This window comes from Crotalus tigris, unplaced genomic scaffold (genome assembly GCF_016545835.1).
Source record: "Crotalus tigris isolate CLP2741 ecotype Arizona unplaced genomic scaffold, ASM1654583v1 scf7180000018371.15429387391:27106975, whole genome shotgun sequence".
NCBI classification, from domain to species: domain Eukaryota; kingdom Metazoa; phylum Chordata; class Lepidosauria; order Squamata; family Viperidae; genus Crotalus; species Crotalus tigris.
The window spans coordinates 5839890-5863425 of record NW_024096970.1 but is presented as its reverse complement, the minus strand read 5'-3'; the positions used below and the strand labels follow the sequence as shown (position 1 = coordinate 5863425).

At 38.5% G+C, this 23536-nt stretch overlaps 1 protein-coding gene across 3 annotated transcripts in view; it reads right to left on the bottom strand.

Annotated features, from left to right (window-relative positions):
- PTGIS (prostaglandin I2 synthase) overlaps window positions 1-23536 on the bottom strand; it is a 54318-nt gene that overhangs the window by 13217 nt on the left and 17565 nt on the right. For all 3 annotated transcript variants that reach the window (XM_039351231.1, XM_039351232.1, XM_039351230.1), the window contains exons 2-6: window positions 15884-16007; window positions 12872-13050; window positions 9833-9976; window positions 6006-6160; window positions 2455-2636 (exon numbers count right to left, since the gene is read on the bottom strand). In XM_039351231.1, the coding sequence (XP_039207165.1) occupies window positions 2455-2636; window positions 6006-6160; window positions 9833-9976; window positions 12872-13050; window positions 15884-15913 (690 nt within the window). In that variant the 5' untranslated portion in view covers window positions 15914-16007. The remainder of the gene's footprint in view (window positions 1-2454; window positions 2637-6005; window positions 6161-9832; window positions 9977-12871; window positions 13051-15883; window positions 16008-23536) is intronic.

The window sequence follows — 23536 nt, the reverse complement described above, 5'->3', positions numbered from 1 at the left end:
CAAATGTGGAAGAAATACAATTTTCTCATTTTTGATAACTGATAACTGTGACTTCATTGCCTGGATCACTTGGAATCCAATACTACGTCCTTGGCTCCCTTTTGCTCAAAGTATTTTGGCCATATGCTCTAGAAGACAGGCCTAGGTCATTGGACCTTTGAAGGACATCTCAGGGGCTACACTACAAAATGAGGTTTAGGGGTCTAAGTAAATTAAATATTAACAATATTAGTCATAATAAACTTATGTTTTTACAAATGCACCTCCAGCAATCCCCATCTCTCACTTTTCAGTTGATTAACCCTAAAATTAATTTAGAAAAATGAAAGCAAAATAATTTTTAAAAAATTCTCTACCTATGGGTTTGTTTGTTTTTTGTGCCTTTGAGTTATTGTTGACTCCTGGTGACTGCATGGACTAGTGTCCGCAGTTTTCTTGGCAAGATTTTGGAATTGGTTTGTCACTGCCTCCTTCCTAGGGCTAAAAGAAAGTGTCTAGCCCAAGGTCACCCAGTTGGTTTTGTTTTTAAAGATGGACAAAAATTCATGGTCTCTCTGTTTCTAGGCTAGTGCCCTAACCATTACACCAAACTGGCTCTCTGTTCCTACATATACTCTCCCATATAGACAAAAGAGAAGATGGCAGGATAGGAAGGGAATGAAAAACACTACTGATGGTATTGCTGGGGATGGGGCGGGGGGGGGGGAGAATGGACCTGCACTTTAAAAACATGTGCTAAAGAACAAGAAACAGATCTTTCATAAAACGTCAGAGTACTGATCCATTTCAGTGGTGGGATTCATATATGTGAACAACCAGTTCTCTGTGTGGATGCCGCTTCTGGCAATCCATTCTGGGCCCGGGCAACAAAAAAATAGCTACTGGTTCTGCTGAAGTGGTGCAAACTGACTGAATCCCACCACTGCACTAAAGTCATAAAGAACTGCAACTGGAAGATTTTATATATAACAGTACTCTACTCTAATCTACTTTCCATTATGATTATAATACTATTATCATTATTATAACAATTTTATTTTCAATCTTTCTTCCTGCTGGAGAAATAAACCAATTTACTGTACACATCCTGTCTCTATACTGCAGCCTATCTTTCAACTATACCCCCTGTTCAGAGAGAATTAGTTCTGATCTAATTCTGCTTTGCTTCAGCTTTGCCATCTGCAGCATGCAGGCATCTTTTCTAGATGAGATATGGGTTAAACAACAGCTTGCCCAACCTGTTTTACATGAATTACCGCAGTGTTTTTCAAACTTGGCAAATTTGAGATGTGTTTGCTGGCTAGAGAATTCTAGGACTTGAAGTCCACACATCTTTAAAGTGCCAGGTTTGAAAAACCCTGAATGGAGCATCTCTCATTACAGTATGCTGTGTTCAACTTTTCTAAAACTGAAGGTAGAAAATAGGAGTTAGCTGACTGAAACCAAACATTGAAACAAAAAAAAAATGCAATTATTGCTATAGAAACTCATATATTTTCTGAGTTTACTTATGATACGTGTGGCAGTCAAAGGAAGGTAATTCCAAAAGGGTCAGGAAAAAAAAATCAATCCTCTATTTTTTTTTTTAGGGGGTCATACTTTCAATCATGTAAATCCAATTCCAACAATCTACATGCAGATGGATAGATTTTCCATACAGGGATCCCTTTCCCAACCATATCTTGAATACATCAAAGGAAGATGTAAACACAAAGTCCACTATTGGAGATGTTGGCAGGCACACTATTGCTTCTCCCAATCGAAGACTGACACTGTACAAACATTAATAGTATTTGGAGTAGTATACACATGGAGGTTGTTTTTTTTTAAATAAATCAGGGTATCTGTCATCAATGACAATCAATAAATGAGGAACCATTTTGCCCCTCAAGACCATCAAGCTTCCCACTCAGGCACCTTTTTTCAGATACACAGAGAGACCTCATCCTATTTTCTCCTTTGCCCACTCCTTCATCCCTTCCAACACCCCACTAAAGATCCCCAGCTGGCAGAGATAAAAGTACATTATTTCCTGCCCCAAAGGTTCTTTTTTCAAAAGGCAACTGGACTTTTTTGGGGTTTTTTCCCCTTGAAAACGTTTCACTTCTCATCCCATTTGAAGAATCTTAGATGAGGAGCGAAAAGTTTTCAAGGAAAAAAAACAAGAAAAGTCCAGTTGCCTTTATAAAAAGCACCTTTGAGACAACCATCACCTGGATGGTTGAGAAACTCCATAGACATTCTTTCCTGCCATTAGTGTCAATAAGAAACAAGTGGTCCATAATGCAAGACTGATATTAACATACAACATTTATATTTTCAATAGATTACGGGCCATAGGCATGTTTTTCTAACTCTACCCTTTGCGTATAAATAGTTCATGTAAGAGGATGGAACTTGAGATTGAGAAACCATAAAGAGAACGAAATACAGAAAGTAAAATTGCATTTTTACCTGAGTACTCCAGAGTTGCAGCACCATGGCTCTAGTCTGCATATCTTCATTCACACCAAGGTCTACCAAGTGTTCCTTATAGCTGTTCAGCCAAACACTTTGGTTCGCTCTGCTGTCCAGTCTTTCCATAGAAAAAAAATTCCAGAGATCCTTCCTGGTGTTGTAAAATTTCAACTTTTCCCCTGTATAGAGAAACACCAAAGATATAAATATGGACAATAGGTAATTACTATTGGAGGCCTTCCTCCAATAAATCAGAAGGCCTATCTTATTTTATCTTGAGAACAACCATTTAAAGCAGATATGCTCTCAAATTTTATTACATGTTTTATGAAAATACATTTATAATTTCCTTCCTTCCTTCCTTTGATCTGGCAAGGGCCTTTGGCGCTCTTACTGAAGAGGGATAGTAAGAAATGAAAGTAGCTTTCCATCATGCTACCAGGTGAATTTCATGGATGAGCAAGAATTCGATCCTCAAAGCCAAACATTATGTCTGAGTTTTTAGCTTGGTTCACTCAGGAAGTATTTATTTTTGGGTCTTGTATGCCTTAATTACATTACATCTAGTAGGTATCAGGCTGAGAAAGACTATTCTATGGATTAGATCAGGGGTCAAGAAGTCAGAGGAAGAAAGAGAGAAAAGGGAGAGATGGAAGGGCAAGCAAGCAAGCTGCATGTGATTAGTGAGGCAGATGCTGTTGCTTACCAACCTGGGACCACTGATAGGAAGTATAGTGGCTTCTACAGCATCTCTTACAGACATTCATTAACAGAACTGGTGCATACATAAGTTTATTTCTTCACTCTCTACAAGCTGTACTCCACAGGTAAGTTGTTGTGGGAAGTACAATTATTAAATGTGCTTATTTTTATTATATAATTATTTATAATTATAATTACTTGTGCTGGATGTTTATGTGTTTGCTTGAGAAGGTGCTGCAATAATTGATTAATGTCAATAGACATTTATGCATGGTTTGGCTGTACATTATTTATCTCCCCTTAATAACACAGTCTATGGCAGTGGAGGCGAACCTATAACACGCATGCCAGAGGCGGCACTCAGAGCCCTCTCTGTGGGCACATGCACCACCACCACTAGCAGCTCACACAGGTCCATGAGGTCGCCACCGCTGCCTAGAGCAGCAGCCCCACCCAGCACAAAGCAGGCAAATGGCCAGCTAGCAAGCTCGAGTAGAGGTGTTAGAGCATCGAGGTGGCCATGCCTACCTGTCCACCCCACCCAGTCTGCTGTGACCACCCTGGCCACGCCCACCCAGTGGGCCACACACCCCGCCCTTCCTGATGGAACCACAATGCTGATATGGCCCTGGCACTTTGCAATAAATAAGTGGGTTTTGGGTTGCGGTTTGGGCACTTGGTCTCTAAAAAGTTTCGCCATCACTGGTCTATAGGAAGTCCTTGCAGTTTGCATGGAAGATTTCAGAAGTGAGTTGCCATTGCTTGCTTCCAGACAGTTGTGGTTTTTTTTTTGCCTAAGGCAGGACCAGAATTTCCCATGTTCTAGATTCTAGCCTTATGCTTCATCCACTACACCAATCTAGCTCTCACTGAGGCATATCTACTCAGAAGTAATTTCAACTTCTCAGAAATTAGAGATAGGAGTGCAGCCTAAGAGATACCAGCCTCAGGATGGTCCATCTCAGCTTTTCAAAATGTATGCACTCTGTTATCGAACAAGATATATGTACTAGAAGACTAGACTAGAAGACCCCAACGCCCTTCCAACCCTATTTTTCTATGTTTCATGTTCTAGCTCTCATTAGGTATTTTTCAGTCTTAAGGGTGAAACAAATTGCAGGTAGGTCTTAGCCAACTGTGGGTGCAGATTCAGAGCTCTGCAGGTCAGAAGACCTTGAAATGATCACCATTCAGGGGAAATGGCAAGCCATAATACATTAGGTTCTGCATTTGAGTAATTTCTGCAGCAATGACAGCAATCATTTTAAGATACTTATTTTATCACAAAGCAATGATAGAAGAGAGTTCAGGTTGAGGAATGAAAAGGCACATCAAGATTTGAAAAGTATAAGGTTCTACTTAGCGGTATTTTTTTCTTCTTTGAAATACTTTTACCAATTTAAACACTGGCAAGGAAAAGAATTCTGCTTATTTTGTAAGTTTGGACAGAAAACACTGACAGAATCGTTATAAAATTATCCTATTATCTCATCCTGCAAAATGAGGAAAGCTGGATGGACCTATCCATTTGAACTGCCTGTAATGAAGTGGATCTAAAAACTTACACAATGGTGCCATCTACTGTTTGTAACTTTCCTCTTGTAAATTCCTTCTTTCTAATAGGTTGATAGTAGCATTTGAACGATAGTTGCTAACAGTCTTTCAGGAAGAAAAAGCAACACCAACAATAATAAGAACATTGCTACATTACCTCTTTTATGTGGTTGCATTTATATTATTAATGAATCACTTTTACTTGGTGGTTTTATACTGTTTTTTTGCTTGTTTTGTTCCTGGGAAAATCTCTTTAATAGAGAAGCAGCAGCTATACCTATTAGAATATTAGGTATAATATAAATGTAAAAATGTATTCAAACATGGACCTCTATCTGTCTGTCTGTCTGTCTTCTCTCTGTGTCTCTCCCTCTGCCTACCTACCTTTCTCACAATGTATCCCAACTGAACTTTTGGGGGTGGGTAATGGATTGACACCATGTTCTTCCAAAGGCAGATATATCCAACTGAAAAATCAATAATCTGTACCAAAAATCCCCTTTATCATTTGAAATAGCTCTCAGAATGATCACATTACTTAAATTCACTACAGATACAGATCATTAGAGGTATTTCTATATAACATATGTTTCAGATACATCTTCTGAAGTGAACTATGAACAATCTGTCAATCTGCTGATACATCATTGTTCTATTTTTTAAAAAGACTTTTATGAATAACTCAACCCTGTGAGGTGGTTTGCGTTGAGATAGAATGATTTGCCCTTGGTTACCAAATGGCTTTCATGCCTAAGGTGGGACTAGAACTCACTGTCTCCTGGTTTCCATTTCTCTAATTATTAATCCAATTCTTAATTACTAATGGAAACTAACCAAAGAAGCAACCTATAACAAAGGAGAAACTTCCTAACAGTTAGAAAAATCAGCTAGCGGAACAACCTGCCTCCAGAAGCTCTGAATGCTCCAACACTGGAAGTTTTTAAGAAGAGATTGGACAGCCATTTGTCTGAAATGGTATAGGGTTTCCTGCCTGAGCATGGGGTTGGACTAGATGACCTCCAAAGTCCCTTCCAACTCTATTATTGTTGTTGTTGTTGTGGTTATTATCAGTATTTGCTCATAATTAACTATTAATATTTTTATACACATATTACTCTAAAAACTAAAGATTGCATTTAATTAAATTATAGTTACATTTAAATAAGAAGTGCAAACACATTACAGATATGTAATATAGTTCTGGTTTCGATTCTAAGAAGTAAATTCACTTTAGTCTAGGTTTCAAAGCATTGGCGTTTTAAAAGCAGTATTTCTTTACCAATGACACTCACCTGCACTTAAAGTTGACCGGGCAGCTTTCATCAAAAATCGGTCTAATTTATAATATGCATTATAAACTTCCATTGAATGAGTTCGATCTTTATCTTGACTATTAATATCTTCATAATTCTTGCTTTCATTTCCATACAATGTCAGGAATCCAGCTCTGCAGAGTTAGGAAGGGAAGGGACTAAAACAATTATTTAAAAATACCATTATACCATATATTATAAATATCATAGAGTTGGGATTACAACATAATGCTAAACAACCTCCTCTATTGAAGACATAACCAGTCATCCTATCAACTAAGGGAAAGTCCCTCTTTCTTCTCTCTCAGTCTGAGTACAGTTGCTTGAAGCTAGAGCAGGGGTATCCAATCCCTGGGCTGCGAACTGGTACTGGTCTTTGGCCTGTCAGGACCAAGCCAAACAGCTGGAGGTGAGTGGCAGGCATGCAAAACTATCCATGCGCGGGAAGTAGGTGGTGCACTCCTTCCCCCCGCTCCCTGGTCCGTGGAAAAATTATCTTGCACAAAACCAGTGCCTGGTCTCCCAAAAAGGTTGGGGACTGCTGAACTAGAGATAGGGTTTCTAACCATAGACGTAGTAGGGCTTCTGTCCTAAAGCCCTTACCCAAATACTTTTTGGCTTACTTAATGAAGAATGTTAAACTGAAATCTTGGGCTGGGTTCGTTTCTGAACCTTGCATTAAAGAAAGCACTTCCTCTTGCAAAAGAAGCAGTGCCGTGTTTATTTGTCAACATTTATATCTTTGAAAGCTGTTCTTGGTGGCTAAGAGACTCCAAATAGCAGGAGACTCAGCATGGTTGAACAACTGCACCCTAAGGATGTATGTCAATGATTCTATATCACTACATCAAGAGGCACACAACACATCTCCAGTCTTGGCCCTGGATTGTTCAACACATGTATAAAAGATTTGATCAAGGCTTAGAACAGTGTTTCTCAACCTTGACAATTTTAAGGCATGTGGACTTCAACTCCCAGAATTCCACAGCCAGCAATGCTGGCTGTGGAATTTTGGGAGTTGAAGTCCACATGCCTTAAAATTGTCAAGGTTGTGAAACACTGGCTTAGAAAGTATCAACTTTGCAAAATATCAAATATCTACAGATATTTCCAGAAATATGGAAAGCAAAGTCCTTAGGGGAAGTGTCAGGGTTCTGGATGATCCAGATGAGCTAGAATAATAGCTAGAAAGCAGAAAGATGAATTTCAAAACAAATACAGATTTTTTCATTTAGTTAGGAAACAGAATACGATAGTATGGTATCCAATATGGTCAACAGTACTTGCAAAAGAGTTTTGGGTAGCCTAGTGTGTCACAAGCTGATTATGACCCAACAATGTGGTGATACAAAAAAAAGGAGGGGGGGAATGAAATCTTATTTCTGTTTTAACAAAAATATAGCCCCAGGATCAAGAAAATGTATCATTCCTCTCTATTCAGCAGTGATCAAACCACATATAGAATGTTGTGTCTACTGCTGGGCACTATATTTTAGGAAGGGCCATGGATCCATCCATCCATCCATCTATCTAATTTATTGGCCACTCATCTTACCATAGGGTAATTTTACCACAGGATAATTTTAAAAATCATAAAGCATCAGTTAAAACATAAAACATTAAAACAACAAAAACTATCTATGTTAATGTGCCAAGTGTGTCCACAGGAAAACAAACAATATGATAAGGAACCCAGAAATTTTGAATGATCTTGGATCTATTTAGCTGTCTTCAGGAAGACATAATAGTAATTTTCAAATATCTGAAATGATGCCAGGCAGAATTGTTCATAAAAGAGGACAAGAATAATAGATTTAAATTACAGAGAAGTAGGTCTCAAGAATTTTTTTTTTTCTCATTCTAAAAGCTGTAGTTGGGTACAGGTCTTGGTAGTTAACAATGAAATCTACAGTCAGTTTGGGACAAGATTGTGTATGGAAACTGAATCCTACATTCTGAAACGTGCTCATGGTAGTTCTTTGGTCCCCTACAGGCCTAAAATGTTCAGCTGGTATTTGACTGTTGCTTTTTCATGACATTTCCTGTGCATGTTACATAAAGTTCATTCACGTGCAGCAATTCAATAAGCCCTTTAATCAACATTCTGCAGCTTGGTAGCTCCATTGTGTGAGAGGAGATCTTTGAAAGATTGAATATAAGAGAACTTGGTTTCCATTTCTTTGTTTAAGGAAAAGATGCAGAACCAGGGGAGCCAAATGAGCTCATTGGAACTCCCTACCTTGTTCTGCTTTTGTCAGTTTCTTTGTTTTTATACTTTGACCACGTGTAGACATTGAGGCAGTAAGCAACGCAAGTAGGAGCCGTGCCACATTTCTTTTTCCTCCCGGCACTACTCCATTGTTTAACTCAGAAAGGAGAACAAGCACAGGTGGTCCTTGACTTATGACCACAACTGAGCCCCAAATTTCTGTTGCTAAACTCAAGTTGTCAAGTGAATTTTACCCCATTTACGCTCTTTCTTGCCACAATTGTTAAGTGAATCACTGCAGTTGTGAAGTTAGTAATACAGTTGCTATATGAATCTGGCTTCCCCATCGACTTTGTCTGAAGGTCACAAAAGGGATCACATGACCTCCCAGACACAGTAACTGTCATAAATATGAAACAGTTTGCGAAGCGTCTGAATTTTTATCATGTGACCATGGAGATGCTGCAATGGTTATAAGTGTAAAAAATGGTCATTGTAACTTCAAGCGATCACTAAAATAACTGTTGTAAGTTGAGGATTGCCTGTAGTGGAACAGAGGAACAGGAAAAGTCAAGAAGTCAAGAAGGCTGAAAAGTTGGTCTTCGATCCCTCATCGGAGGTCCTGTTGGAGGTCCTCTCAATCATTCATACTGAACCCAAGCAGACCTCCTTGGAAACTTGTTTAAGACTTACAAATGTGTCTTGTTAGTTTTTAACACTTGAGAAGTTGTCAAAAAATGTGTAAAGGAGTATCAAATGTATATTGGAAATGCAAATGCAAAGAGGGTATTTTTTTAAATCATTTCTGGTGAGCTTATGATAAAGCATACTGGGATCAAGCTTCTACTTCAATTCAGAAGATTTCTTAAAATAAATATAAATAATGAAAACAGAATTTTTCCTTGTTAGGTTTGATGGTTAAGGAATTTCAATGAAAATTCAGAACTTTGTTATTATATGTGTTGACAGCAGCAAAAAATCTAATATATACAAGAATGGAAAAAGATACTAATTCACTGTTTTAATTAAAGAAAAAGATTTATCTAGCTTTGTTTCTATTTGAAAACCACTTCTGGACTTTTTGCTCCAATCTGAAAAACACTGAAATTTTGATTTTAACTTTTCATGATTAGAATTATTTTGCAAGTATAGAAATGGTTTGAAATCTTGTGAAATGTAAAGCGAAAGATCAATGTTGTATTCTTTTTGTAATCTACTGCACAAAAAAAGTCAAAAATCATTATCTTTTTTCTCTCTTTGCACTTTTCTTTCTTTTTTCTGTTTTTCTAACTTTTGTTCTTATGTATTTTTATCTTACAATGAAACTTAATAAAAAATATTATAAGGGAGAATATTTATAGCTCAGGGTTAAAATGAGGGGTCCTTGGTGCTTTCTAACCTTCGTTGTTTTCTTGCAGGCGTTTCATTACCCAAACTAGGTGCTGCACTAGGTGCTGCACTAGGAACAGCATCACTGCTGCATTAGAGCACTGATGATGTTATCTAGTTACGTCTGCAAGAAAACACCCAAGCTCAGAGTACCAGGGACCTCTAATTTATTAGTTTTTTAAAAAGGACTTAGAAACATTACACTCACCTGAACATAGTGCTGTAGGAGAGCTGAAACAGACCTTCCTCTTTCCACTGCCTACCGGCGCAATCAGGGCCAGGAAGCAGAATGTTTTGTAAGTTAAGGCACATGGCCTTAGTCAGGCTGTCAAGATTTTTGTCCTTCAGAGTGCTAAAGAATAAAACACACAAGAATACTTTGTGAAACTCCTTTCTGCTTTCTGCGTGGATTCCCTGAACTGAGGTTTCTTAAATAAACCTTAGAAACTTGGCAGCTTAGCTAGAAGTTATTCTGAGTTTCTGATAGTCCGATTCAACAAAAACCTTGCCTGGGTGGAAAAAAGATAACATTTCTGCCTTATACAGAATTGATGAAAGATTTCCTTTGGGCAATCTCCATTGGGGCAACAAAGATTGCATTATAACTCAATGGGACTTAGTCCCAGGTATGTTTAGGATTGCAGTTTAAAATAATTTATGCAATGGGGTTTTATCAGTGATCTCAAGCCAGTAGCTCATTGGCTGCATTCAGCTTGGAAGTAGTTTTCTGCAAACCACAATACTTAGTTAAGTACTGATGCTGCTGCCTAGCAAAAACAGGAGTGTTACAAATCCATGCAAGCAGGGCCATGGGAAATGCTCAGGAAGAGGAACTTAGGAGTCCTAGATACAGTGGTAAAAGAAATCTGCCAAAAAACAATCTGATCCTCATAAGCAAACTCCAGTGTAGGATGGATGGTAGAAGCAAAAGGAGTCAGCTGGCACCCTCATCCTTTCCTGGAAAAGTTAATTAAGAAAAGTAGATCTTTGGGATAGTTCCATATAGAGTGTGCAATGTTCAGAAATTTGCAAATGAAAAGTGTATGTTTTGGGAAAGTTGTGTATAAAATCAACATAACTCCAGAATAGCATAGGGCCAGTTGATCTAAACGAAATGAACATTTGGATTGATAAATATCCTAAGCATAAATTACAGATAACCTTGTGTTCATTAAAGTACAAGAATGGATATATTGAGGAAAGGCAATTTTTTTGAACTTTGTTTTTTTAAATGGACTCACTACAAAAAAATAATTAATGGCACAACTTGGTTACATTTATACCAATCTCCATGTGTTACTTGTAGGTCTTCCCAAGTGCTGGATGCCCAATTGCCAGGTGCCGATACTAGTTCCGGATGAACTGTAGAGATGGCAAAACACTGCATGACATTTTGTGTTGCTTTTTGTGTTGTGTTGTGTTGCAGCATGTCATGAATGGGAACAAACTCATGGGGAAACTTTGACATACGTTGCTCCCAGTGCCATTCCATTCTAGACAAATCTTTGGATTGAATTTCATTTCATCCTCACAGCTGTTCCATGAAGGAGATCAGCTTATGAAATGAGGAGTGGCAGTGCCACTGAAAGTTCATTGCTAAAATGGGTCTTCATCATGTTTGGGGGATACTATGTTGGCTTAATGAACCAAAAATGTATCAGCTGCTCCCTGTATTGCTCCAGTAATATCCCAAGGGACCAGTTACAGTTGTTATTTCGGCATATCCAGGCAGCAGGAAATTTCTCAAGCTTTCACAAGGAATATGCATGGGAAAGTCATGCTCCCTGACATAATTCACTTGGACTTCCAATCTAACATCCTTAGTGACCCACAATTCTGAAATCCTTCCAATAAGAAAAATGATAGAAAATAATATTTGTAGCTCAATATTAGACGGTGGGGTCCTTGGTGCTCTCTGAGCTTGCTTGCTTTTTTTGCAAATATTTCATTAGCAAATTAGGTGACATCATCAGGGGTTAGTAGGGAGGAAGTTTGAGCAACAAACCTCCCCCCACCTTACTAGCAATGATGATGTTACCTAGTTTGGTAATGAAACATCTGCAAGAAAACATGCAAACTCAGAGAACACCAAAGGCCCCACACTAAGAAAACTCTTACAAATTATTATCAGAAGAGACAAGATGTCTTTTTAACACACATACACAAACCCGTACTGGTAGTGTCTTTCTCATCAGGAAATCCCTGGTTCAAATTTCAGTTCTGCCATGTACTCACGGGGTAACCTTAGCCCAACACTCCTTTCTAGTCCCAGCCTTCTTTGGCAGTTCAAAGTCAGCAGGCCCCTATCTAATAAAATTCCTTACTGAAAGATAGGCTGTTGGCTTCCTTTATGATTACTTGTCAAAGAGCTTGTTCTCTCTGGATCTGATTTATTAATTTGTTTCTTTATTAAACGTCTATCCTGCCACGATCAAACAACTTCTGATTTTACCTCACTGTGAGCTATTGAATGAACTCACCAAAAGGCTCATTTAGATGTTAAAGAGCAAGGAAATTAGGAACAAATACAGAGTGAAAAGGACTCCAAGGATCCATTTCATCTTCAACTCTGGATCCAGGGTCGGTCTCTTCAGATGGAGGTACACCAAAGCTTCCTTCAAGACTGCTGGGGACTCCTCTCATGAAGGAGAAAGAGCCAGTGGTTACTTCTACACCCATTCTTCACAACAGTGAAGATTGGCAGGGATAGAAAAGGTAAGTGGTAAATGAAAACCTAGTCAGCACCTATCCACTTCCTTAGAGGTCACAGACCAACGTGAGCTCAAGATAACATCACAAGATGGTACCCCAATCACCACAAGGGACTCTACCAAAATAAGTGTTGTTTTCATACTCCTGCATGTTCTGAATCACCTTGTTTGAATAAAATCTGAAGCACAGCCCATCCCTACTATCAGCATTTAAAGGTAAAGTTCTTTTTAAGCTTACTATCTCAAGATTGATAATGCTTTTGATTGGAAGGAAGAATGTAATGTAACTGAAGAATCATTTACTGCATATAATTCCTTATCTGAGTTTTATTAACAAAGCTGGACAAAGCTGGTCTATGCATTCCAACAGATCATCAAATACTATAGATGAATACTGGACTCCCATTTTTTTTCAGTATTTAAAGGAAGATGCTGCCTCATGTGCTAGATCCCCTGAAATGAGAATTCAGAATAGTCTATAGAACATAACATGACTTTTTTGATGCATGTACTTCCCATATAAAGTTTACACTTACGGTCTTAGCATGGCCTTTTCCTCGTTAGAATCATAATTGGGGAGCGTCACATCAAACATCCGTTTCATTAAAATACGTGCATATTGGCCAAAGTTCAGCTTGGCACATGATTCCCAAAGCACCACATCGTAGGAATGCGGATCCAATAAGACAGTTACAAATTTTCCTGCAACTTTAACCTTAAACAAACAATTACATTTAGTCATGAAGAATTAATTTAGTACATCAATTAAAAGATACAATGAATTTTGAAAAAGAGAGAGAGACATTTCATTATATCCTGATTTCAACTCTAGTCCCTAAGAATCTAAGGATTCCTACTAAGCAGAACACTGAATTGAGATCTTACAGTTTATCCAAAGTCTTGCATGAAATTTTTCTACAGATTCCTAATCCAACATTTTGCTTAATGACCCTGCTTCAAGGATGGAAAACTTGTGAACCCCCAGGAATTGAAGAGTGGAGCTAGAACAATATCTGGAGGGTATGTAAACAGACTGCCTTGACTGTCCTGAGAATCAAGCAGTGGTCTTTGTAGTGCCTATGAGCTTGCATATCACAGCAAATAATGTATTGTGTTAAAAAGGAGATGAACCTAGAAGACAACTTTAGAGGACATGTGCTTATACAGGATACATATTAAATGGTTCCTCAATCTCAATAATGAGATTGTCCTATAAAGAAGATCCCTAGAATCATTATATGAACAAGGACCAGAACAAATGATTGATTCATAATTCAAAAGATTTTGGAACTGAGTGAATAGTTCATGTCCCTTAATGGTACCAATTAAGCTGACTGGGTGACTCTGAGTCGGTCATTTCAGCTCACCTGACCTCACCAGGTTGTTGTTGAGGGTAAAATGTTCATCGCTTTGAGTTATTTATAAAAAAAATAATAAAGGACACTTCCCCCAACATGGATAGTAGGGATTACTATAGTAAGAAAAGAAGAAGGGGAAGAGAGAGAGAGAGGGAGGGATGGGAGGGAGGGAGGGAGGGAGGGAGAGAGAGAGGGGGGGGATGGAGGGAGGGAGACATAAAGATTCCATCAACTGAAACTCAATTCACATTCCAAATTTAGCTAATTTGTACATGTCTGCATATGACTAAGTATGTCCCTAGTAAAAACATTTGACTAACATTTTTGGCACCCCATATTGTTCTAAATCAAGGATTAACTTTGATTCCTAGAAATTGTGCAACTGCTGAGGAATGCTGAGAGCTGTTATTTAGGAACACCTGCAGGATCAAGTATCGCCTACCTCAGTTTTAATTGATTTTGTTTTTGCTCTGGCTTTAAGGAATGAATAGAAGTTTCATACATTAGAATTAAAGACGGAATGATGGAGATTTATTAAAAATCAATTTCATCGGGTCTCCTTTCTTCTATTTTATTTGAATCTTTATTTAAAAGACATATATTCACAAATTTTGAGGAACACTGGTAGCTAATGCTAAATATTATATTCTAAAGAATCTCAACAAAAGCCTCAAGTGTTCCATTCCATTCATTAATTGTAATCAATAATAGCCAATAATTATCATTTGAAAAGTAAGGTTTTCATACTTATTCTGAACATTAATGTATGTTAATCAGAATAGGAATGGAAATTTCAAATCCCAAACTCTGGATAGTATCCTCAGATCAATTCTATGTGTGATTCTCAGATCTCTTTTCCCAAGAATGCTAATGGTCATCCATCGAAAGAGAGCAAGGAAGACAAGCAACAAAGCATGACCCCCGGTCCAAATTCTGCTCTTTAACAGGATATAAAAGGGGTGGGACTTGCAATGGCACTATATCTTATACTTCACCGTTCTGATATCATCGCAAACACCTGCATATGGGCATAGGCTGGCTATATTGTGCTTTTACTTTGGAAGATGATTGAAAAATTGTGTTCTCTTCCATTGGAATTGTATTCTCAATTTTGGATAAACTGCCCTGGATTTTTTTTTTTTTTTTGCTACAGAGGAAGTTTAGAAATTATGCAAATACATAAATAAATGGGTCGTTTAAGGAACTCTTCTTTTTGAAAACCTCCTGATTTCATCTGCCATTAAATAAGAGTGTTTGATTACCTAAAATCAAAACAACTTTCTTTTTGTATAGACATCCTCTTTCAGTGAAGATTAGCAGGTCATCATCTAGAGATGATGAACTTTAAAATATAAGAGGAATGCAGTTGTCCTTTATTTGCCCTTCAGTTAATTCCTTGATTTATCTTGCCTCTTCACCGCTGGTGGCAAAATGAGTAGCATTAGATTCCCATAAAATGCTAGCAGATGCTTCCGTCCAAAAGCTAATATATTATTAAGTGTTTGGAGTGAAATGGCAGATAAAGGGCTTGACTACTACCTAAGCATTGTGGGAGAACAGTAGATTTGAGATCTTTCCAGCATTTCATCGGCTTCATCTGACTCCCTAATTTACAAGGGTGAGGAAGTGCTAAACACATTTACTATCTCTATTTGCTAATAATTCCTTTCCCTGGCTAATGGCTATGACCCTTGACCATCTTAACACATTTAGATAGATGGGAACAGTACTAGCAGTAATACAACTATGCTGCCTTTTTCTCCTTTTAGATCAGGGTGTCAAACTGCCGGCCCGCGGGCTGGATGCGTCATCAGAAAACCACGCCCATCCCATTGCCGGCAATGGCGAAAAAGCTCCGATACGTTGCGCGACGTCACGTGACTCACGAGTTTGACATGTCTGTTTTAGATTTTCAGTGGAAAAAGAAGACGGAAGCACCAATGGGAAAACTCAGATGGCTTGCAACTGAAAAGTGACATCATCCGAGTGCTGTGTAAAAGTCCACCAAAGGAGCACTGCACCTTTATTTATTTAAATCATTTATTAGATTTATACCCTACCTTTATGTAAGGACTTCAGGCAGTTTACAAGATTTTCAAGGCAGCATTCAATGAAGGCCTATTAACACTGTATCCTTCAGGAAATGAGTTTTGGCACCCTGAAGAATATGTAAGTCCTATAAATACTCACCGTGAAAATATCGCCATGCTTCTCTTTCATCTCAGACAGGAACTTGGCAGCATCTTTACCAAATGCCAGTGCATGCCCAAGCCAAGGAATGTGACCTTTATCAAGTGGAGGTTCATTGTGCCGCCTGGAAACCATACCAAGATAGATAATTAACCATGTTACTGTTTAATCATTCCCCATTGTTTCATAAAATACTTTTGTCTTGCATTCTTAGATGAAGTTAAATAATACAAAAGCTGAAAGCTACAGTGTGACTCTGACTCTACAATGAAAAGTGAGCTCGTGGCAAAAGAAGCGCAATTGTCTGCAATCCAGGGCTGTTTGGGGCAGATGTTAAGACCCATTGGTCCAGCCTGATGCAGTGGTATGCAGCACCAGAGCCCTGGGGGGTTCCACCTCTTCAATTGTTATGCTGCTAGTCTAACCTAAAATTGGAGAGAGAGAGGAGAGGAAAGAAGAAGAGAAGAAAGAGAAAAATTGTGCACAGAGGGAACAGAGTAGCTAGAGAGAAAGTCTGGAAGAAGAATTAAGTCTGCAGTTGCAGTAGCAATAGCAATAGATCTTAGACTTATATACCACTTCACAGTGCTTTACAGCCCTCTGTTAGCAGTTTGCAGAGTCAACACATTGCCCCCAACAATCTGGGTCCTTATTTTACTGACCTCAGAAAGATGAACGGCTGAGTCAATCTTGAGCCGGTGAGAATCAAACTGCTGGCAGCTGGCAGAATTAGCCTGCAATACTGCATTCTAACCACTGCGCCACTATGGCAGTAGTTGTTAACTCCTGCTCAGGAATGCCAAAGATGCTTTTTCATAAGGCAACTGGGCTTTCTTGTTTTTCTTTGAAGACTTTTCGCTTCTCATCCAAGAAGTTCCTTCAGCTCTGAAAGCTTCTTGGATGAGAAGCTAAACATCTTCAAAGAAAAACAAGAAAGTCCAGTTGCCTCATGAAAAAGCATCTTTGGGATAACTATGACCAGGATGAACGGAGAATCTCCATAGACATCCTGGTGAGGAAAAGAAAAGTACAGGGCTAGCTTCCCTGGAAGAGGGAAAGTAAAGACTCAAAGGGATGAGAGCTCCACCCAACGCCAAGAATAGGAAGGAGGGATCATCTGGCCATAGACTGTGACTCCATCAAAGAGCCAAGGGAGTAGATGTCAGTGGATAAGCTCTGGTCTGCAGAGAAAGACTGCATAGAAGACTCTGAGAAGGTTCTTCTCCCAATGGACAAGCAGAAGATGTTTGGCTGAAGTTCCAGGAAGAGGTCAAGCCAAGTCAAGGCCAGAAACTGGGGAAGGAGACTAACAGAGTAACTCAGGCAGGAAACCCTATACCATTTCAGACAAACAGTTGTCCAGTCTCTTCTTAAAAAGGGACTCAGAGAAAGGAAGAGGAAGCAGGAGAGCTAGAGGGGGATAGTCCCTGGGAGGGAGACTTAGGAGGAAACCTGACACTGGCTGAATACCAGTACTGTTGCAAACACTACTGTAAATAATGTCATTGTATATAGTAAAAAGCATAAAGGTTTCCACTGTCTTGTTTCTCCGTGTCAATTGCCATCCTTGCAAAACAATTGCTGTGACAGAGATATCTGTAAAACAGCCAACTGAAGAATCTGTAGCCCAGGTGTTTGGCTAAATAAGAAAGGAGGGTGGAGCTTTGGGCAGCCTTATTAAAAAAGAGGACTATTCTAACTAGATAGGCTTCCTTGTACATGGAGTTCCAAAAGTCTAATTAGTTAGCGGGACTGAAATTAATCTAAATTGCATATAGGTAATCTTTGACTTAGAACCTTTCATTTAGTGACCATTCGTAGCTATAACATCACTGAAAAAAGTGACTTAATACTGCAGCATCCCCATGATCACATGTTCAAAATTCGGATGCCTGGCAACTGGCTTATGTTTGTGATGGCTGCAGTGTCCCACAGTCATGTAATCATCTTTTGCGACCTTCTGACAACCATAGTTAATGAGATTCATTTAACAATCATGTTAAACTGGAGTGATTCACTCAACAGTTCTGTCAAGAAAGGTCATAAAATAGGGCAAAACTCACTTAATGACTGTGTCACTTAGCAACAGAGGTTTTGGGCAAAACTATGTTATAAGTTGAGGACTACCTACATAACAAAAGCATGTAGAATAGAGCAGGCAGAGTATCCTTTGTGCACCAAGCAGACCATATCAGAAAGGTAGTATTCAAGGCTTTGAAAGATACATACTGAACCTCAGCTGGACTGGCCTTTATTAAATAGAGAATTTCTTTTTAAATAAAGCAGAGGATTGTCTTCTCAAGCCTATCAAAATGAGGTTAGGCTCTCCAAAAGAAAGCAGATTGTTTGCTGCAGTTGCACATGACAATGATTTGTGGAAGAGACATTCTTCCATCATCCAGCATTCTCTGCTGAAGATTCCAGGTTCAATCCTAACAGCTTTATAGAAAGCTGATAAAAGACTCAGAAGGGCTGAGAAAGACTTCTTCCTGAGGTAGATTTCTTCTGAAATCTAGCATTGGGCTAGATAAAGCAGTTAATTTATATCAGTCTTCCCCTTATGGTGGCAGTCTGGACATATGTGGATGTCAACTCTCAGAATAGCCATTATAGAGAATTGTAGAAATTGAAATCCACAAATTTGCCTATACCAAAATTGGAGAAGATTGGGATAGACCAGTCCAAGGCAGCTTCCTATGTTTCTATCATCAGCAATCTTTCATGGAAAATATCCAAAATCCTTCCAAGATATACTGAGGATCATCAGGGCAAAGCAAATTATGATAGACATGGAAAATAAGAATAGCTAAGACTGCAAAGTGATTTGCTTCTAATGCTAAACTTGGTGAAGTTTACCATCCTCATAATAGTAGAGGTAATTGGCATCATATGGCAGAAGTTTAGAGAGAAAATTAAATTAAAAAAACTGTTTAAGGGGTGAATTATTGGCTTAGATACCTACCCTCCATATTGAGAAGACAGAGCCTTATTAAGATAAATTATACTTTAGATAAACGTATCACAATTTAAAAACCCGTCAAAATGTTTCATGTTTGTGGTTAGCAGATGGATTTCCCAGAGTAATTGTGTCATGTTTAACTATTGCAACTTGCCAGTATGAACATTAATTTAATCAGATGCAGATGTCTGAAATTAATTGAAAGCACATTATAAATCAGAAAAAGTTTATACATATTTAACATAGTCCTCAGTACCAAACAAATGCCGCAATCCTGAATTGAAGAATCAAAATGAAGGAATTATCCTTCCTAAATAAATCTCTCCAGACTTAATTTGGTTCAGCACAGTTTTTGATTTGTTGAAGTTCTGGCTTACGGGCATGGGTGAACATTTCACTATAGGCAGAAGTCTAACAGATGTAGCTTTTCCTACATAGAGGAAAACATATGAAGAACAACTTGAGATGCTTCATTCATGAAAGAAATGAAAGCTATGTATTGGCATATAAAGTCATAGCATTGGTCCTATTTAATTGCAGATTAAGTGTGGGAGAGGATTATATTTTAACTGATTGAACTGAAAGCACAACAAGACATTTGGCCAAAATTAATGGCAACTTTAACTGTAAGCATTTGATTTGATATTCAACCACTTTGAATATCTGCTATTAAGCATTAAGGACCAACAGTCACTTTATACTGTCATTTTATATCAGTTTGGCTATTGGAATGAAATATAACTATTTGTTCCTAATCTATTCCTATTACTGGGAGATAAGTAGAGTTTCCCTTGAGATGAATTCAGCTTACACTGACTTCATGGATATGAAGTCCTCGATTTAGGATCACAATTGGGACCTGAATTTCCCTTTTTAAGCAAGGTGGTTGTTAAGTAAGTCATGCCTGATTTTATAACATGTTTTACCATGGAAGTCACTGCAGTGATTAAGTGAATCTGGCTTCCCCAATTGACTTTGCTTGTCAGAAGCCAGCTGAGGTCACAAAAGGCTGTAATGGCTCCCTCCGACGTTCACTGAGGAAGAACCGATTCTGGTGAGCACCAGGGGGAACCAGAGGGACAAGGCGAAATGGTGCAGGAACCACTGGAAGAATCTGAGAAGGAGTAGCTGGATGAACAGCTGGCTGGGCCATCTGGAGAGGGAGCACAACTGCAGACGGTCAGAGCTGGCAATTAGCTACTTGCACAGACCAGGGAGGAAGAACATCTGCAGTAGCAGGCAGCACAGAATAGGAGGAGTTGCCACGTTCACCTGATTCCAGGATGTGCAGTGAAGTGCAATGGAGGTCAGCAAGGCTACTTGCAAGGAGGCAGCCTCGCCCCTCCTATTTATCTCAGGGTATGGAACTGGGTGGTTGTCAGAAAAAACCATTCATATTCTGTCATTTGTGTGTGCTCTTGACCACTTTGCCTGTGTTTGGACTTTTTGTGCTTTGACTTCATTGTTTTCATTTGGATTTTCCATGCCTTGACTCTATTGCCTTTGCTTGGACTTTGCTTGTGTGTGCTCTTGACTTTATTGCCTTAGTTTTGATTTTCTGTGCCTTGATTCCATTACTTTGTTTGGATTTTTCCATGCCTTAACTTCCTGGATTTCCCATTGACTTCGGTGGATTTCATCACCTTTGCTGGAATTTGGTTCTGCCCATGCATACTTGGGTTAGGGTGGGTTACCTTGTTCGTATTCTGCCCCTTCTTTCGTGTTGTAAAATTAAGTGAACTGTGGCTGGCTGGAAATGGATCACTGAAGGACTGCACTTGCAGTGGAACCTGGGGAATGACAAAGGGGCTTAATGGTGTGAAATAAAAATGTTGAACCCCGCTTGTGTGTGCATGTGTAGACTGGGACAAGACAATGCCTATCATATGACCCTGGGATGCTTGCAACCATTGTAAATTTTGATCATATGACCGTGGAGATGCTGGGATGGTTGTAAGTGCAAGGACCAGCTGTAAATCACTTTTTTCAGTGCTGTTGTAACTTTGAATGGTTGCTAAATGAACAATTATCAAGAACTACCCGTAGTTTTCTTGATAGCAATACAAAAGTGACTTGCCAGTGCCACCTTCTTCGATGTTTTTCAATTATAGCCAATAACCATGCATTTCCTAGCAGTTTCCCACCTATGTACTAACCAGGTCTGACATCACTTTTTAAGCTCAGACAAACAGCTTCTATTGAATAAGTCAGTAGGCTATTCTTTAATTGCGAATTTGATTCTCTCATTTATACTAATCTACTCATATTCTTCTGTAACACTAGGGATATCCTAATCCCAAAGCAGAATTTTCAAGCTCTGCAAAATCCTCCCTTGCCAGTTTTATGCTATTTCTTTCCTTCACCATATTGTATATGATCAAATTCAGAACGAACTCAACGCTGAATATATGCTCATGTTATTACTTCCTCCATGAGTTCTGAGCCACTTTCCTCCAGTAAAAATGCTAAAATAAAATATAGTTAATACATCAAGTGAAAAGCATTTTAATCTATTCTTATTCTACATCAAATCCTTACTCTAGGTGGAACTTCCTCCTATATGGTGAAACACACACAGCATGGCTCCTCCTCTGAGAAAAAGTTCAGCCCCAGATACAGATCTCATATTTTTCAAGCAATCTGTTAACATACAACTATCATACTTGAAATATAGAACAATCCATGGAGAAGAAAGAAAATAGATTTACAGGTATGGGTGAAACCGCATCACTGTTTTTATAAAGTTACCAGCTGTTTTTCTGACCAAGAATGAAAAGGATGAAGCAATCACAATTCAATGTTTTCCTAGGTTTTAGTTTCTAGAGATTTGCTGAATAAATTCAATTTAATGTATTTCTTAATAGTAACATGTTTTTATTTAGTCCAAAAGATCACATAGAGATTAGTTGCTAACCAACAAATTAACTCATATAAACTGTGGGCTATCAGCTGTTTAACTAATATAAACCATGGGCTGTTTGATTCTAAAAATAGAGATAGTTATTTTGGTTGGGCTGCCATTCTGCCTTCCTCTAGATTTCAGCCCAGACGGTAATAAATTACAAAAGGTGTTTCCTAGTTCCACAAGAGAGAAAGAAGGAAGGGCTTCCCAGTTTATAAGACAGAGAACTCTAGTACAATGTTTGCTAAAGACACCAACAAACTAAACTTTTGTAGTTTGCTCTCAGTGGAGCATTAACCATCCCTCCTTCATCAAATACACACCCTCGGGAAAAGAAGCTTAGAACATTTTTATTTATTTATTTCACTGTCAACATTTTGTGTATACACTGATGTATAATTTTAAAATTATTTTAAAAATTACATTTAAGTATTGTTTCCTATTTTTTTAATAATCCATGAAAGATGAAAGTAGCCAAATGATAAATATGTAAATTACATATTAATTTCTATTTTTTCTTGAAAATAACTTGCCATTTATTTAATGTATGCATATCCCAGATGGACTTGCAATATATGTTAACATTTCATTTCAATTAATAAAACATACATGTTACGATCTATGTTCAAATACCAATGTCTAGGCCATCTAACCATTGAAGTGCAGCATTATTTATATGAAAAAAAAATCAGATACTGGACTAGTATATACTCTCAGCTGATAGCCGGTCACTATGTGATCTACATTTTGACATGGGACCCCACAGTCACACTGAGGGGAGGATGCTATGTCCCATTTATGCATTTATCCCAGCAGAGGCTTGTGAGGTGTGAATCATGTTCATGATTGTCCATTGCTGGCATGGTAGTTCAAAGCTTGGCTCTGAGTCCTTTATATGTCTTCCTATATCGGGATGCTCAACGACCCATTTGGCTTTCCATTGGGAATCAATGTTAAACTTATTGAGCAGATCTTGTGCAAGTGCCAGTGGGGGCTTCCTGGATTTGAGCCTTCCGGGTGATAAATGAGGAAGGTCATTATGCACCGGTAGGAGTGAGTTGTTCATAATTTTTTTGTATTCTTTCACTAGTGCATCTTGCCTTCATAAAGCTGGTGGTGCTATAAGGCTCAGAACAGGAACCAGCAAGTGGTTTTAATACATCTGCTTATAATCCTCATGATGTTGTTGAGTCTGGCGTCTGGCTTACTAGTATGGCAGCTGTGAAGCCATAAAGGGGCACAGTATTCTGCTTTTAAAAAAGGACAATGTGGTGATCCAAGATCCTGTTTAGGACGCACCTTAGTGAGGCTTGAAACTTTTTAACAAGGGGAAGCTTGTTAAAACTTCTGACTCCGGAATTGATCATAATGCGGGAGGCTGGGTGAGTCACAAATAAGTGCTAGGTACAATGTGACTTCTATTCAATAGCATGCCAACTGGTAAATTTCCTTAATCTATTAGGATGTTCTTTGCCAACCCATTATACTATTTAATCCCCTTCATTTAATATATTTAATATAATCCACCACTTTCATTTCCTAACTATGGTCTGGGGAGGCCTATGTAGACCTAATAGGATTTTTGGAAATAAATGTAAGGTTTATAGGCTGGCACTTTGCTCCGCAGTATACCCTCTTTCCAAGTCTTCCCACTTCATTAAAAAATAAACTTTAAAATGTATTGTCAGGGAAAAAAGTGAGCCAGTTAGTGACAAGAGAGGCATGTGTGAAATGGCATCCTGGACATTAATATAATATGTCTTCCCCAGGGCCAGCTTTAGGTTAAGGCTAA